This window comes from Tyto alba, unplaced genomic scaffold, assembly GCF_018691265.1.
Source record: "Tyto alba isolate M040663 unplaced genomic scaffold, T.alba_DEE_v4.0 Super-Scaffold_1000006, whole genome shotgun sequence".
Lineage (NCBI taxonomy): Eukaryota > Metazoa > Chordata > Aves > Strigiformes > Tytonidae > Tyto > Tyto alba.
In genome coordinates, this window is record NW_024881272.1 from 8049116 (window position 1) to 8062853 (window position 13738).

General features: G+C 60.8%; 2 protein-coding genes across 6 annotated transcripts; both read left to right on the forward strand.

Annotated features, from left to right (window-relative positions):
- Positions 1 to 32: 32 nt before the first annotated feature.
- On the forward strand, positions 33 to 5118 carry LOC116963092 (flavin-containing monooxygenase 5-like). Its single transcript, XM_042807173.1, has 8 exons — positions 33 to 777; positions 1926 to 2114; positions 2194 to 2356; positions 2816 to 2958; positions 3211 to 3410; positions 3501 to 3850; positions 4262 to 4334; positions 4419 to 5118. The coding sequence occupies exons 1-8, from the start codon at positions 643 to 645 to the stop codon at positions 4774 to 4776; spliced, it is 1611 nt and encodes a 536-aa protein (XP_042663107.1). The 5' UTR covers positions 33 to 642; the 3' UTR covers positions 4777 to 5118.
- A 368-nt stretch (positions 5119 to 5486) lies between these two features.
- On the forward strand, positions 5487 to 13584 carry PRKAB2 (protein kinase AMP-activated non-catalytic subunit beta 2). Of its 5 annotated transcripts, none has more exons than XM_032998654.2 (9): positions 5491 to 5544; positions 6573 to 6717; positions 8201 to 8378; positions 8621 to 8787; positions 9687 to 9780; positions 10363 to 10483; positions 11722 to 11855; positions 12176 to 12244; positions 12699 to 13584. In XM_032998654.2, the coding sequence occupies exons 3-9, from the start codon at positions 8217 to 8219 to the stop codon at positions 12774 to 12776; spliced, it is 825 nt and encodes a 274-aa protein (XP_032854545.1). In that variant the 5' UTR covers positions 5491 to 5544; positions 6573 to 6717; positions 8201 to 8216; the 3' UTR covers positions 12777 to 13584. The 5 variants fall into 5 exon arrangements, with proteins under 5 accessions (XP_032854546.1, XP_042663141.1, XP_032854545.1 ...); XM_032998656.2 differs by having other exon boundaries at positions 10363 to 10477; XM_032998655.2 differs by lacking the exon at positions 6573 to 6717 and having other exon boundaries at positions 5487 to 5544.
- Positions 13585 to 13738: the final 154 nt, after the last annotated feature.

Genomic DNA, 13738 nt, shown 5'->3' on the forward strand with positions numbered 1-13738 from the left:
TGCTGGGGGAGATGGGCACAGGTTTGAGGTCGGCCTCAGCTCCAGCTCCGTGGCAGCACACACACACGTGCACACGTGTGTACCCACAGCAAAACAGCCTCGCCCAGGGCGTGCGCCGCCAGAGTGGGTCGCGGTGGTCACAGCGGCACGGCTCAGCGTCACCCTCATCCCCTGCATGCAGCCCCTCCAGAGGATGGCTGGGTGGGCTGGGGACCCGGAGCGGTGACGGGGGGCTTCTGGCCACCACACGCCAGGGCTGGCACAGCTGCCAGCCACCAGTACCCTCAGCATCCCCCCGCTTTTGTTTTCCATGCCGCGACCTGCTGAAATCTGGAGCGCAGCTACCTCTCAGCCCCGCACCCCAGAAATCCTGGCGCGGCGTCTGCGTCGTTAAGTGCTTACAGAGCCTAATGATCCCCTTAGGAAGGGCAGGCGCAAGCAGGTGTGGCACGGCGGGTGGGGGAAACCTGTAGATCATGTCTGGAAGAAATAAACCTTGTGACACTCCGGCTGGTTACCCACGGGAAACACGGGAACAGCCATCCCCGACCAAGCGGCACCGCGTGTCCCCCTCGGTGTGACCCACCAGGCTCCACATCCCCCTGAGGGTGTTTCACCCCCAGCATCCCTGCACTGCGGGACATGGCTGCCCGGAGAGTCGCCATCATCGGTGCCGGTGCCTCTGGGCTGTGCGCCCTGAAGTGCTGCCTGGACGAAGGGCTGGTACCCACCTGCTTTGAGAGAAGCGGGGACATCGGGGGGCTCTGGCGCTTCGAGGTAAGCCCTGCACCATGCCAGCCTGCCCCGCGGCAGCAGCACGGATGGGATTGGGATCGGTCGCTGGCAGCTAACGAAGCACCACTCCCCTGCTCTGCGTGCATGCGGCAGGCAGGTTTTCAAGGAAAACCCCAGGAAAGAAAAGCTGCTGCAGCAGCGGGAGGTCCCCAGGTGCCAGTCAGTGTGCCGGCCACACGGGACCCGTCTCCTTCCCACCAGCAGCAGGACAGAGCCTTGCCAAGGACCTTACCCCAGGGCTCACTCCCCCAGCTCAACCTTCCCCCTTTCCATCCCTCCCTTCTCAGTCTCATCCATCCCTTCCTCTGTTGTTTTGCTCTTGGTCCCCTCCAGCCCTTTCCTACCCATCCTGGTCCCACCTGACTCTGCTGCCTGTCCCAGTTCCTGTCCTGCCCAGCCCCTCCCTGGAAGTCCCAGTTGCTCCTCTCCCTGCTGCTGTGCAGCTCACCCACGCAGAGGCATCGAGCGCCGCCTCCTCTGTACTTTGTCTCTCCCTGCCTCGGGGGAACCCCCCCAGTTCTGCCCCTCACCTAACGCGGCTGCTGACTTTTCCCCTGAGGACCCACTGACAAGAAAACAAGCCTTCCCACCGTGCCCTGATGGGTGTGGGAGAGCCCGGGGGGACATACATCGCACCGCGCCAGCGTGGCGTTTGGGGTGGCTGGGCTACCAGTCCACTGGTTCTGCCCATGGTGAGTCAGAAATAGGGCCGGTGCGGGAGCGCCAGGGCAGCAGCGCCCAGTGCCGGGGCAGAGACCCGGCTCAGCTAGAAGCACCAGAGCTGGCTCACCAACCAGTGAGACCCAGTGTGGCAACCAGAGCAACGGCACCACGGGCAGCTTTGGGAAAGCGCCACCTCATCAGGGCCGGGAGTGGGAGGCAGGGAAACTGAGGCACAAGACCCCACAACCTGCTGTCACCACTGCATGGCCCCTGCCAACCCAGAGCTTCCTCTTCCCTCTTTTGTGGGGCGGATGGTCACACCCGCAGGAGGGTGCTGGGTGCAAGGATGGGTATTACGACCTCCCGTGGCTTAATCCTGCACCCAGAGGCACAGCAAGGCGACAGACAGGGCAGACAGGCAGCCCTGGGGTCCCTGCCCAGCGCCGAGCTGTGCCCTGCTCCCGCAGGAGCACCCCGAGGAGGGCCGCGCCAGCATCTACCGCTCCGTCATCATCAACACCTCCAAGGAGATGATGTGCTTCAGCGACTTCCCCATCCCCGAGAACTTCCCCAACTACATGCACAACTCCAAGATCATGGAGTACTTCCGCATGTACGCCCGGCGCTTCGACCTGCTCCGCCACGTCCGCTTCAGGGTGAGAGCTGGGGGGGGTCGGGGGGGACAGCAGGGCCAGGGGGCGCGGGGTGCCTGACACCCGCTCTCCCCACACCCAGACCAGCGTGTGCCGCGTGTCCAAGCGCCCCGACTTCGCTGCCACGGGCCAGTGGGAGGTGGTGACGGAGAGCGAGGGGAAGCAGGAGGCGGCCGTCTTCGACGCCGTGCTGGTGTGCACCGGGCACCACACCGAGGCACACCTCCCGCTGAGCACCTTCCCAGGTACCGCCCCACGGGCTGCCCACCCGCTCCCTGACACCCCTGGGGCAAAAATGCCTGGGGGGCTTTCAGCTGTGGAGACCCTCTTTGGGTGGGGAACAGGCTGGAACACATCGTCATCGGGGTCTGTTGGGACAGCACAGACTCCAGCTGCTCCTGTGCCCCCAATGCCTGGCAGCAGGTTGGAACTGCAGGAGGATTTGGGGACGGGAGCACAGAGGTCTCCAGTCCTACTTCAAGCCAGGCTAGCCCCAAAGCCAGAGCAGAATGCTCAGGGCCTCGCTCACCATTTCCCAGGCTGGAGTTGCCACCACCTCTCTGGGCACCATCCCCAGGCTGCATCGCTCCCGTTGGGTCACACTGGTCCCAGCCTGTTCCCAAAACACACCACCAGTGTGAGCAGGGGGACAGCCACTCCCTGCGCCACATCCCTGCCCAGAACAGCTTCCCTCTCTCTTCCAGGGCTTGAAAAATTTGAGGGTTGGTACCTGCACAGTCGGGACTACAAGAGCCCCCAGTCCTTTTCAGGGAAGCGAGTGGTCGTGGTCGGCACCGGGAACTCAGGCATTGACATCGCAGTGGAGCTGAGCCATGTAGCCAAGCAGGTGTGCCGGGAGAGCTGCTGGGGCTGGGGTGTTTATTATTCGGACCCCAGAGGGCACCAAGCAACCCCCTGCCATCTCCTGAGGGCTCCCCTCCCTCCAGCTCCTGGCCAGGACCACCCTGTCCCCTCTCGATGGGGGTGGCTGCTGTGGTCCCAGCAGCTGTGCCAGCATCCCTGTCCGAGGAGCACAGCGGGGACCATCCCAGTCCCGAGGATGCGGCCATGCCACCACCTCTTCTCTCCTTCCTCCCAGGTCTTCCTCAGCACCAAGCGTGGGACCTGGGTGCTGCACCGGGTGGCGGATGGCGGATACCCCTTTGACTTCTCCTACCTCAGCCGCTTCACGCAGCTTCTCCACAGCCTCCTGCCTCAAAACGCCACCAATTTTTTCCTGGAGAGAAAAATGAACGCCCGCTTTGACCACACACTCTACGGCCTGCAGCCCCAGCACCGGTGAGTGCCCCGGCAGCACCCCAGGTACCTGCCCCAGTGCTGCCCACCCCACTGCCCCAGGCCCATGCGAGGTCTGTCTGTACCTTCCAGGATCCTTGACCAGCACCCGACCATCAACGACGACCTGCCCAACTGCATCATTTCGGGCAGGGTGCTGGTGAAGCCAAACATCCAGGAGTTCACAGAGACATCTGCCGTCTTTGAGGACGGCACCAGGGAAGACATCGATGCTGTGATCTTTGCCACGGGATACAGCTTCTCCTTCCCCTTCCTTGAAGGCTACGTGAAGGTGGTGGAGAACCAGATATCTCTCTACAAATTCATGTTCCCCACTGACCTGGAGAAGCCAACGCTGGCTTTCATCGGCTTCATCCAGCCCCTGGGTGCCATCATGCCCATCTCTGAGCTCCAGTGTCGCTGGGCCACTCATGTCTTCAAGGGTAAGCGAGGCAGTTTGGGGGGACACAGCTGGGCTCCCCCGGCCATAGCAAGGCTGAGTTGTTCAGGTGGTGGCATCTTCTTGCACACCATCTCCTTCCGCTCACCTTTTTATTCTCCTTCCACTTCTTCACGGGGACAAAAAACAGTGTTGCATTTGGAAATGAGCTTTGCGCTCATCTTCTCTTGCAGGGTCCACTAACAGGTCCCATTGCCTGCAAACCACCTCCTCCCTTCCTTTCCTTGCCATTACTTTCTTCACCCACGCCTCCCACTTTGCTCCTGACATGGTGGCACGTCCCCGAAGAGCCAAAGGCTTCCATGTGCAAGCAGGGGCCAGGCTGTGCTGCCGAACCAGCCAGACCATGGCGGGAGCACAGTCCTTCCTCCAGATATAGCCTCCTCTCCCCCAGGGCTGCAGGACCTGCCACCGTCTGCCGACATGCTGGCTGACATCGCGCAAACCAAGGAGAAAATGGCCAAGAGGTAAGGACCCTGCGCAGGCATTGCCCCTGTCACGGTTGCCCCCGTGTCCACATGCCAAACCCGCCTTGCCCACCCTGCCCGCAGGTACGTGAAGAGCCAGCGGCACACCATCCAGGTGGATTACATCCCCTACATGGACGAGCTCGCCTGCCAGGTGGGGGTCAAGCCCAACCTGCTCGCCCTCTTCCTCACCGACCCCAAGCTGGCGCTGGAGGTGGCCTTCGGGCCCTGCACGCCGTACCAGTACCGCCTGCGGGGCCCGGGCGAGTGGGTGGGTGCCAGGGAAGCCATCCTCACCCAGCGGCAGCGTGTGGTCAGGCCTCTGCAAACCAGAGCCTGGGACCGTCCTGCCCGCTCCAGCACCGTGCCCCACGTCTTCAAGGTCTTCTTCAGCGTCGGTTTGATTGTGGCCACCCTCGTCTATGTCTTGCTCTCTCCTTAACCTAGAATGAAGGAGGCAGCGGGTCCTTCTGGCAATCTTTTATTCGGGCTTGGGTGTTTCTGCAGTCTTGCTAGATCTGCTGTCATGTCATGAGGTACCGAGGGAGTCAGCTCCTGCTCTGTCTCGCCTTCCTGCTGTACCAGGGCCACACCAGGACTTTTGGGGGGCTGCTCTGAGGACAGGCAGCACTCCTCTTCCCTAAATCCTGGCCCAGCAACTCCGCAAACTCTACCCGTGGGTTAGGTCACCACAGAGGCAGTGGGGAAACCGGGAGCTCACCCGGCCAGGGCGATTTGGGGGAAAGGACAATAAAGCTTGTCCCCTTGCAGAGGGGACCAGGGACCATGCTGTGTGGGCTCTCTCAGTCTCCGGTATCCGTCCTCAGGCGTCTGTCCTGCCCACGCAGGGCCTGGCAAGCCCATGGGCAGCACCCTGGCCACTAGCACCCCACAGCCGACCCGCCCACGCTGCCGCCCAGCCCCACGGCCATCCCCGACCCCTTCCCCTGTCCTGCCTTCACCCGACATGGCGGGTGAAGCCGCGCTGCCCTCAGCCAACATGTCCGCCAGCCAGGCCAGCGGCCCTTCACAACAACGGGCGAAGCTGCCCTCAAAAAACATGGCGGCGGCCCGGCTGCGGGGAAGCCGGTCCGCGGCCATAGAGCGGCAGGCGGGGGCGGGCCAGAGCGCCCCTCAGAGGCTGGCGGTGGCGGCGGGGGGTGTCGCCATTTTGGACGGAGGCGGAGAGCGGGGCGGCGGCGGCGGCCAGGTGGGGCGGCGGCCGGGGCCGGGGGGTGACGGCGGGGTGTCACGGCTGGCCACGCCGCGGGTGGGTTGGGTGGCAGCCGGCCGGGCGTTGCTGCGGGAGGCGGTGGGCGAGGCTTGGCTGGGCGTCCCCCCGGGTGACACTGCGGTGGGTGGCGGTGGCCCTGTCTCACTTGCCGGTGCGGCCGCTTCTCCTCAGGGCCGTGGCGGAGGCGACCTGGCGGGGAAGGGGAGCTGGCGGCCGTGGGCCGAGCTTTGCAGAGCCCTCACCCCCGCCGTGCCTGCTCGGCGTGGGCCCGGGAGGAGGGAGAGTTTCCTCTCCCCGGTTTCCCGGCGCGTCCCCGAAACCTTACGGCAACCTCCTGGCTTGGTTCCCCTCTCCGAAAGCGGGGAGGCGGGAGAGTCCGGGCGAATCGGGCTTCCCTGGGCAACTCCAGCCCCAGGAGGGGTCAGCAGCCGAGCAGGCTGCGGGCAACTGAGGTGCTGAACAGAGAGCCCATCTCTCCAAAATAAACCCTCTGAGGCTAGCCGCCAGCGTTCCCAGTCACAGGTCACTGGCCGGGTGGGAGAGGCAGCAAGCATGACACATCTCTGGGGGGGAACTGATGTGGTTTCACCTGTCGTTTCCAGAAGGAAAGTGGGGAGGTAGGGCTGGCAGAGGGTGAAAGGGCCTTGGGATCCAGCCGGCAGCACCCACCTTACTGCGGACTGCAGCTGGCAGCGGCTTGCTGCCAAGCTGGGAGCGGGTGCGCTGAGACGCTGCGGAGGTTTGCTTGGCCCTCGGTGTGGGCAGCGTTTCCATCGGTCACTTGGACGGACTTGTGTCGCACCATCCGAGCGTGCTGCGCAGCAAGGGCTCGTCCGAACGCAGGAGGGGTTTAGCTGTAGAAGTTAATTAAGTTACTTAAGTTAAATACTTAAGTAAATTCAAATACTGCCGGCTGTGCTCGAAGAGCTCGCTGTCCCAGCGCAGCAGGGTGCCTGTGTGCACGATGCAGGAGGTGGGGTGGTCTTGTCTGTGCGGTGTTTCAGATGCCAAGTGCCGGAAAGGAGCCACCGCTTGAGAGAAACCTCGGGAGGCGTTTGGAGAGCGTGACCTATAAGGGACAGCCAGAGGGACTGGACTCATTTTAGAGAAGAGAAAGGGAAGCTTTCGACACCTGCACGTCTCTCTCAGGTCTGCCTTGGTACAAGAGCCTTCCCTACCTTCCTGCTCATGGATGAGAAGTAAGGGAGCCTTAGCGGAGTTACTGAGGAAGGAGCTCCTCAACAGCAGGTCTAGTGGTACAGGGTTTGTGAGGAGCGGGCTGAGCCTTCTCCAGGGCAGAGGGGGAAGGTGGCAGAGCAGGTGGTGTAGCTCATCTGACCTGGATCTTCAGGTATACTTGATCCTCACTGAGTGGGGGTGGGGGTACAGTGCCCTCTCAAACTGCCTTTTAGCCCTCAGGAGTTAAGAAATACTTCAGTAATTGCTCCGCAATGTTCTAAAGCCTGGCTTTGGCTGCCAGCCTTGCCTGGCACCCTTCATATAACTTGATCTTCTAAACAAATACCCAAATGTCGCAACTAAGCGCGTGGAGCAAGGCTGGCTGTCCTCTTGCCTTGCCCTGCGGAGCCCATGATCAGTGCAGTAAGCTGAAAGCTGCAAATTAAGCCTGGGAAGGGGGCAAGAACCCCAATCCATCCTGGCTGCTAGAAACTGGGTAAGGCCTGAGGAGTCCCACGTAGCTTGCAGTGGCTTTGTTGTTTGTCCTGAGAGGTGTGTAGCTGTTCATGGCTTGGCCTCGTATGGCCAGTTCTTCTGTCTTGCCTTCTGGGAGCTGGGTGAGATCGGGGGTGACGGCCCATCTCCAGCTGCAGAGTGGCCCTGGGGGTGGCTGGCATCGTCCTGCCCTCATCGTCTGCCTCTGGGTGGCCAGGCCAGGAGTGCTGGGAGTGGTGCCGCTGGTTTGGGACACAACAAGCAGACCTCCTCGCTGTGCTGTGATGCAGCTGACATGGTGGCTTGCCTGGTGAATCATAAGTGAATGCCGTTGAGGGCTGAGCTTTTTGCAGACACCACGGCATTAGCCCTACACCTTGGCCAAGATCCAGCTTGGGCGATTCCACTCAGACTCTTTAAATGCTCCCTGTCGCCTTTGCCAGGTGCAAGGCTCCACTCTTCTGCTCGCAAGCTCTTGGAGACTTGTTGGGAGCTGTTAAACAGCTGCTACTTTCACTCTCCGGCTGCTTTCGTGCTGGATGTTGGGGATTTGTCTGTAGAGCCTGACTGTGGGGCTGTGGAAGAGGCTGTTTTAACGCCAAGCAATTGATTTGCCAGTAAAGGTTGGCTTTATTCTTCCCATCAGCCCTTCTACTATGCTGACTGCCGAGGGCTTTTGTGGGATGCAGCGTAACTAGTATTGGTTTTGGAGTACCACAATCACCAGCTTATCTAGAGTGATGGTTCGTAAGGATATGGCTATAATTAGGTCAAGCTGTCTTGTTTGTTAAATTCCCATTCAGCTCCCAAACTTGGCAGTGGGAATGAACTCTGGCCCCTTTTTAGGATTGTCATCAGCCTCCCCTGGCAAAGAGCGTTGGGAGACGGCGCCTTTGCTCCTCTCCTCGCTGCCGGAGCCCGTGGGCACAGGCACACTGCTGTCCTCTCTCTCTCACAGGGGCTGCTGAGCTGTCATGGGGAACACCACCAGCGAGCGAGTGTCTGGGGAACGCCATGGCTCCAAGTCCCACCGCTCAGACGGCTCCGGTGCCCCCCACCCCGCCAAGGAGCACCCGCACAAGATCATGGTGGGGAGCACTGATGACCCCAGTGTTTTCAGCTCCCACGATTCCAAGGTAAGGGCTGGCTGCTGGCTGTCCTGTCCTGCCCTCTGGGTCCCTGGCTGGGGCTTCCGCTCACCGGCTGTGCGGGGCTGCGCTCCCAGCCACGTGAGGGGGCTGGGGAGAGCAGGGAGGCTGGAGGAGCTCTGCGATGTTCTTGTCTGGGATGTGCAGGCAGGCTTGGAGAGGCCAGGGGGAAGTAAAGGTGGTCCTGGTTGTCTCTGTGTCTCAGTCGGACTCTGGTTTTCTTTTCTCAGATTGCTGGGGACAAGGAGTTTGTGTCGTGGCAGCCAGATCTGGAGGAGTCAGTGAAACCGTCCCAACAGGCTCGTCCCACTGTCATCCGCTGGGCTGATGGAGGCAAAGAGGTCTTCATCTCCGGATCTTTCAACAACTGGAGCACCAAGATCCCACTCATCAAGAGGTAGCCTGTCTCTCAGGTCACTCTATGTTCTCATCTGCTCCATCGCAGGCAGTGTTTTCCCTTCTCTGTGCTGGTTGCTGTTCCCTTTGCTCACCTGGCTTTTCTCAGTTGACCCAAGCTGGAGGGTCTGAGCACAAATACGTAGTCAGGTTCTTCCCTGGGTGGTGCTGTGGTGGCGGTGGGAAGTTGTGAAACAGAGGGACAGGACAGGATGGGCTACTTTGCTTGTCCAGCCGGGTGTCACGCAGCAGCTAGTCCTGGCAGCAGAGCCCTGCCCAGGTATGCAGCAGTCCTCTGGAAGCTGTCAGCTCTTCCCTTGGCTGTGGCCTTACCCTGTGCCTAGTTGTGTTGTTGCCAGTGAGGGTTGTTTGTTTGTCCCTCACGTGTCTTCCTGCCCTAACGATGTTCTCGCTGTTCCGCAATACATCTGTGATTTCCGTGGAAACACTGTGTAGGACTCTGGGCATAATCCCAGCAAATCATCTGGAATGGATTTATCTCAATTGCAGGCTTCACAAACAGAGCTGTTACACTTGCTGCCCCCTTCCTGCGGTGCCAGCGCAGGGTTAGATGCTTTGCCCACGCATCCTCCCCGGTGTGTCTTGCAGGGGGTGCCTGTCACATTGACTTTCCCGGGGCACACAGGGCTGGACTGCCTCCTGCGCTCCTTGCAGCTGGACCCCTAAGGGTCTGAGCCACGCCAGTGCTCTGAACGCTCGCGCCTGCTGTGCCTATGCCTCAGATCACTGACGATGAGCAAGCCTAACCCTGCATGGAACGGTTGGGGTAGAGGGGCTGGGCAGTGCGTGAAAAAGTGCTGTTTGCTGGGACCCCGTGGAAGAATGGCATCCAGAGCATCAACAGGGTAACGCTGTTGCACATCTGTTCTCTCTGCACAGCCACAATGACTTTGTCGCTATCCTGGACCTCCCAGAAGGAGAGCACCAGTACAAATTTTTTGTGGATGGCCAATGGGTCCATGACCCATCTGAGGTAACGCTCAAAGCTTTATCCCTTCAGATCTTGTCTTCTTCGGGAGACTAGACATGATGTAATTGCAGCAGAGGGGGAACAGGAAGAGCAGAGGGTGTCTGCCAAAACAAAAGGGACTTCTCCATCCCATGAATCCTTTCAGAGGCTGGTTCCTCTGGGCTTAGACGTGCTGTATAGGGGAGTGTCGGAGAGGTACTGAGGGGCCTGGTAACACCAGAAGGGTTTTAAGTCCCATTGAGAATCGACTACATGGGAAGATGGGCCTTGGGGTCAGCACTCACTCGCAGGTTCTCCTCCAAACTGAATCATACAGTAGCAGCATGGGAAGGAGAGGACACTTACCCATTGGCACCTAGCAGGATGGAGAGTGAAAATAGGAGGTGATGTAAAAGCCTGGGAGTAAAGGGAGATCCTCCCAGGGTGAACAGCAGAGACCTGCAAGCGTAGAGCCGAGCTAGACGCTGCCCACATGTGCTCTCAGGTGTGCAGCAAAGACAGCTTGGGCTGGGAGGATCTAGGAAGCCCTGAGTGTGCTTCGATTGGAGGTGAACATAGGAAGACTCTTACTTCAGTTCTTTCCAGCCTGTGGTCACCAGCCAGATGGGGACGATTAACAACCTGATTCACGTCAAGAAGTCTGACTTTGAGGTCTTTGATGCTTTGAAGGTGGATTCCTTGGAGAGCTCAGAAACCTCAGGTCGGGGTGAGTTTTTGTAGCATTACAGCTTTGCATGTGCTATCTTCCACCTCCTCTGCTCTGAGACTCACTGCTCTGGGGGTGAAGAGAACCCCTGAGCAGAGGTGTGTGCCTGCACCCGAGAAGAATAGTGTTTGGCAGCATGTCCTCAGCAGCCCACAGCTGAGAGCTCGTCTCTGTGGAGGGGCTGTGCTGGTGTAACTTGTTCTGTGCTAGCGCTGTCCCAGAGCAGGGCCAGTGCCTGTGCGTGGCTGAGGCAGCCATTTCAGACTGGTGAACGCCGGGAACATCAGCCCTTTCTGTCTGCTCAACTGTGAGTAAGTCATCCGATCTGGGGTACAAGCTAGGTGAGAGCAGGATCCAGGTTATTTTCAGCGGCTACTCTTGGTTTTCATGCCAAGGTAATTTGTACTAGTGCTAGCGCATCGGAAACCTCCCTGTCCACTTGTGTTACAGCAGCAGGTTAGGTTACCATGCAGACACCGGCGGTGCTGGCTCGGTGTGTAATGCTGGCAGGTAGCTCAGTCGTGTTTTGGTCCAGGGCACTCTGAGTGCAGCTGCCATCTCTGCTACAAGCCTTGTCTCAGATATAGCTCAGCTTCACGTCTTTGCCCGGCCCAGCAGGAGATACTTCCTTGGAAAGAAGCCAGCAAGCAGCAGCAGCTCCAGGGAGGTGGAGCCCTTCTGGGCGTTGGTTGTTCTAAAATGATCAGGTCAGATGTGGCAGGGAGATATGGCCAGTCCAGCTTCCAGCAACCACAAGCTCCCGCAGTCCCTCACATGGGTTGAGCAGCTGCTCAGTCTAGACTTCCCCTTTGCCCTTTCTGGGACCTCCTCATCAGGCAGTCCTGCAGCACCCAGAGGGTGCAGGCGTGCTGCTTGCTGTGCCCCTGCTGCACAGGGTACAGCTCTGGGGCAGGCTGGCTGCTTGCTGCAGGGAGGTGAGGACCCAGCTGTGCCCAGAGCTGCGAGGAGGGGTCTCGGGGCAGATACCACAGGGTGCTTGTGTTGTGTCAGTGCATGTACCAGCTAACAGCCCTGCTTGGAGATGCCCAGGGGTCTCCTGGCTGCTTTTCCTGATGTGAAAAGGCTGAGCTGTTGTTATAGGATACATGGCCATGGCTCATGGAAGATGTTTGTGCCTGAAAGACCCTGCTGGGTCCTTCTCAGTTTCTTGGGAGCTGCTCTGTGCTCACCAGTCCTGCTTTAGCTGTTTCATGTCTCCTCCTTTCTCTTCTCTTTAGACTTATCAAGCTCACCCCCCGGACCTTATGGCCAAGAAATGTACGTATACCGGCCCGAGGAGCGCTTCAAATCCCCACCCATCCTCCCGCCTCACCTCCTCCAGGTCATCCTGAACAAGGACACCAATATCTCGGTGAGTACCAGCATACTGCCCACACTTACAGAGCCGCACTGGGGTTGGAAGGGGAGTCCTGTCTGCAGTGAGCCAGGTCTCCCCTTGGCTGGGGCCTAGCCCTTGGCATTTCCTGGGAGAAGCATCATTTTTCCCATTAACCACGCTGGTTTGGCCCCTTGCTCTGCCTGGTGCTTGGCTGAGCTCTGTTCCTGTTCAGCATCAGCCAGAGACACCAGTGGCTGAGGTTGCCCGAGAGGGCAGCTCCCTGTGATGGCTTGGGGGGGGGGGGGGGGGGGTCAGGGCTCTGCTGTTCCCCTGTGACACTCCTCTCCTCCTAGTGTGACCCCGCACTGCTGCCCGAACCCAACCACGTCATGCTCAATCACCTCTACGCGCTCTCCATCAAGGTAAGGGCAGGTCCCCTGAGGCCGCTGGAGGAGGGAAGGGGAGCTGCTGGGGCTCCCAGGAGCCTGCAGCACCGGTGGGGGGCAGAGCCGGGGGCAGGAGGCGGTGGGGCAGGGATGGGAGGACCCACGCAAGGCCAGCTTGGCTGCCTGGCGAAGCGGGGCACGCGCAGGGGTGCGGGTTGTGGTTTTCTTTACAATTCCCTTTAGCCGCCTCCCCACAGCGGGGTGGAGCTGAGCGGCTCTGGGCACGCTGACTGTGCCACCAGCCCCTTCCCCTGGCTCTGCCCTGGCTCCCCGTCGTGGGTGCTGGACGTGTCTCGCCGGCTCTGCTCCCCGAGCTGGCAGAGCCCTCTTGCTGCCGGCTGCCTGGGGGGGTGCCCCGCGCCCGGGTGGGCGCAGCCAGGTTGCGCTGAGCTCTCCCGCCTGCTCCGGCTGACGCCGTGGCCTCTCGCAGGACGGCGTGATGGTGCTCAGTGCCACGCACCGCTACAAGAAGAAGTACGTCACCACGCTGCTGTACAAGCCCATCTGAGCCGGGGCCTCGCCCGCCCCCCCCAACGCAGGACACGAAAAGCCGCTTTGTCTGCACACACTGGGCCACGGGACTCTGTGAGAACTGGCCGCTGGCTCCAGCCTCGAACCTGGCAGGGACGCGGGCCCAGGCGCTGAGCCCAGGGCCGCTGGGGCCTGTGACACTGCCCCATCCTACTGGTGTGGTTTGATTTAACCCTTGGTTTCCACCCACCTACAGCTCCCCTTGGCTTCTGTGAGTCTCTGGGGCCACTTTGTTTGCTGCTCACCAGAACAGCCTTTCCTCACGCCCAACACGGAAAGGGCTTCACGCTACCCGACTTCTCCAGCCTGCAAGCGCCCCGAGGTGGTCCTGGCACTGTCCCCCAGGCCTCCGGGAATGTGTCCTGCCTGCTGAAGGTTGCTGTGCTGTCCTGGTGATGGGCCTCCGAGGCCACCTTCATCCCTAGGGGCTCTGGGACACCCCAGCCTGCCACCCGCCCCTCGGCTCTGGCTGCAGCCCCAGCCCTCTGCCAGGTTCGGCGTCGAGCCAGCGGGAGGGAGGTTACAGCCGGACGCAGCCACGCTTACCTGCGGCCGGGACGGCCCCGTCGAGGACTGAACGCCCCGTCCCCAACCTCGAGTGCTTCTGCGGGGCAGGGCTGGCTTCGTCACAGCCGGAGGGGCACCTGCACCCACCCACGCTGGAGGGGGCCCAGGGAGAGCGGAGCAGGGCAGGTACCCCAGGGCCCCGGCTACACCGCCCGCCGCCGGAGCAGTGCCATGTGACAGGGTTTTCTCTATTTATTACAGTATTTATTGTTCTCGGTGCTGCTGGCCTGCTGTTGGGGAGGGAAGGGAGCGCCCGGTGGGGTATAGAGCTGCCCCTGGGGTGGGGCTCGGGGCCAGGCAGTGCCTGTGGCCCCTGGGGCTGCGTGGGGAGGGGGGAGCACGGCTGCAGAGAGACAGGCGTGCCAGAAACAC

What these genes read in the sequence shown, in the direction of transcription:
- LOC116963092 (XM_042807173.1), top strand. Translation starts at nt 643, where the DNA reads ATGGCTGCCCGGAGAGTCGCCATCATCGGTGCCGGTGCCTCTGGGCTG. An exon ending in GGGGGCTCTGGCGCTTCGAG is followed by an intron (nt 778 to 1,925) that starts GTAAGCCCTGCA and finishes CTGCTCCCGCAG; the next exon opens with GAGCACCCCGAGGAGGGCCG. An exon ending in AAGGAGAAAATGGCCAAGAG is followed by an intron (nt 4,335 to 4,418) that starts GTAAGGACCCTG and finishes CCCTGCCCGCAG; the next exon opens with GTACGTGAAGAGCCAGCGGC.
- PRKAB2 (XM_032998655.2), top strand. Translation starts at nt 8,217, where the DNA reads ATGGGGAACACCACCAGCGAGCGAGTGTCTGGGGAACGCCATGGCTCC. An exon ending in CTCAGAAACCTCAGGTCGGG is followed by an intron (nt 10,484 to 11,721) that starts GTGAGTTTTTGT and finishes TCTTCTCTTTAG; the next exon opens with ACTTATCAAGCTCACCCCCC. An exon ending in TCTACGCGCTCTCCATCAAG is followed by an intron (nt 12,245 to 12,698) that starts GTAAGGGCAGGT and finishes GGCCTCTCGCAG; the next exon opens with GACGGCGTGATGGTGCTCAG.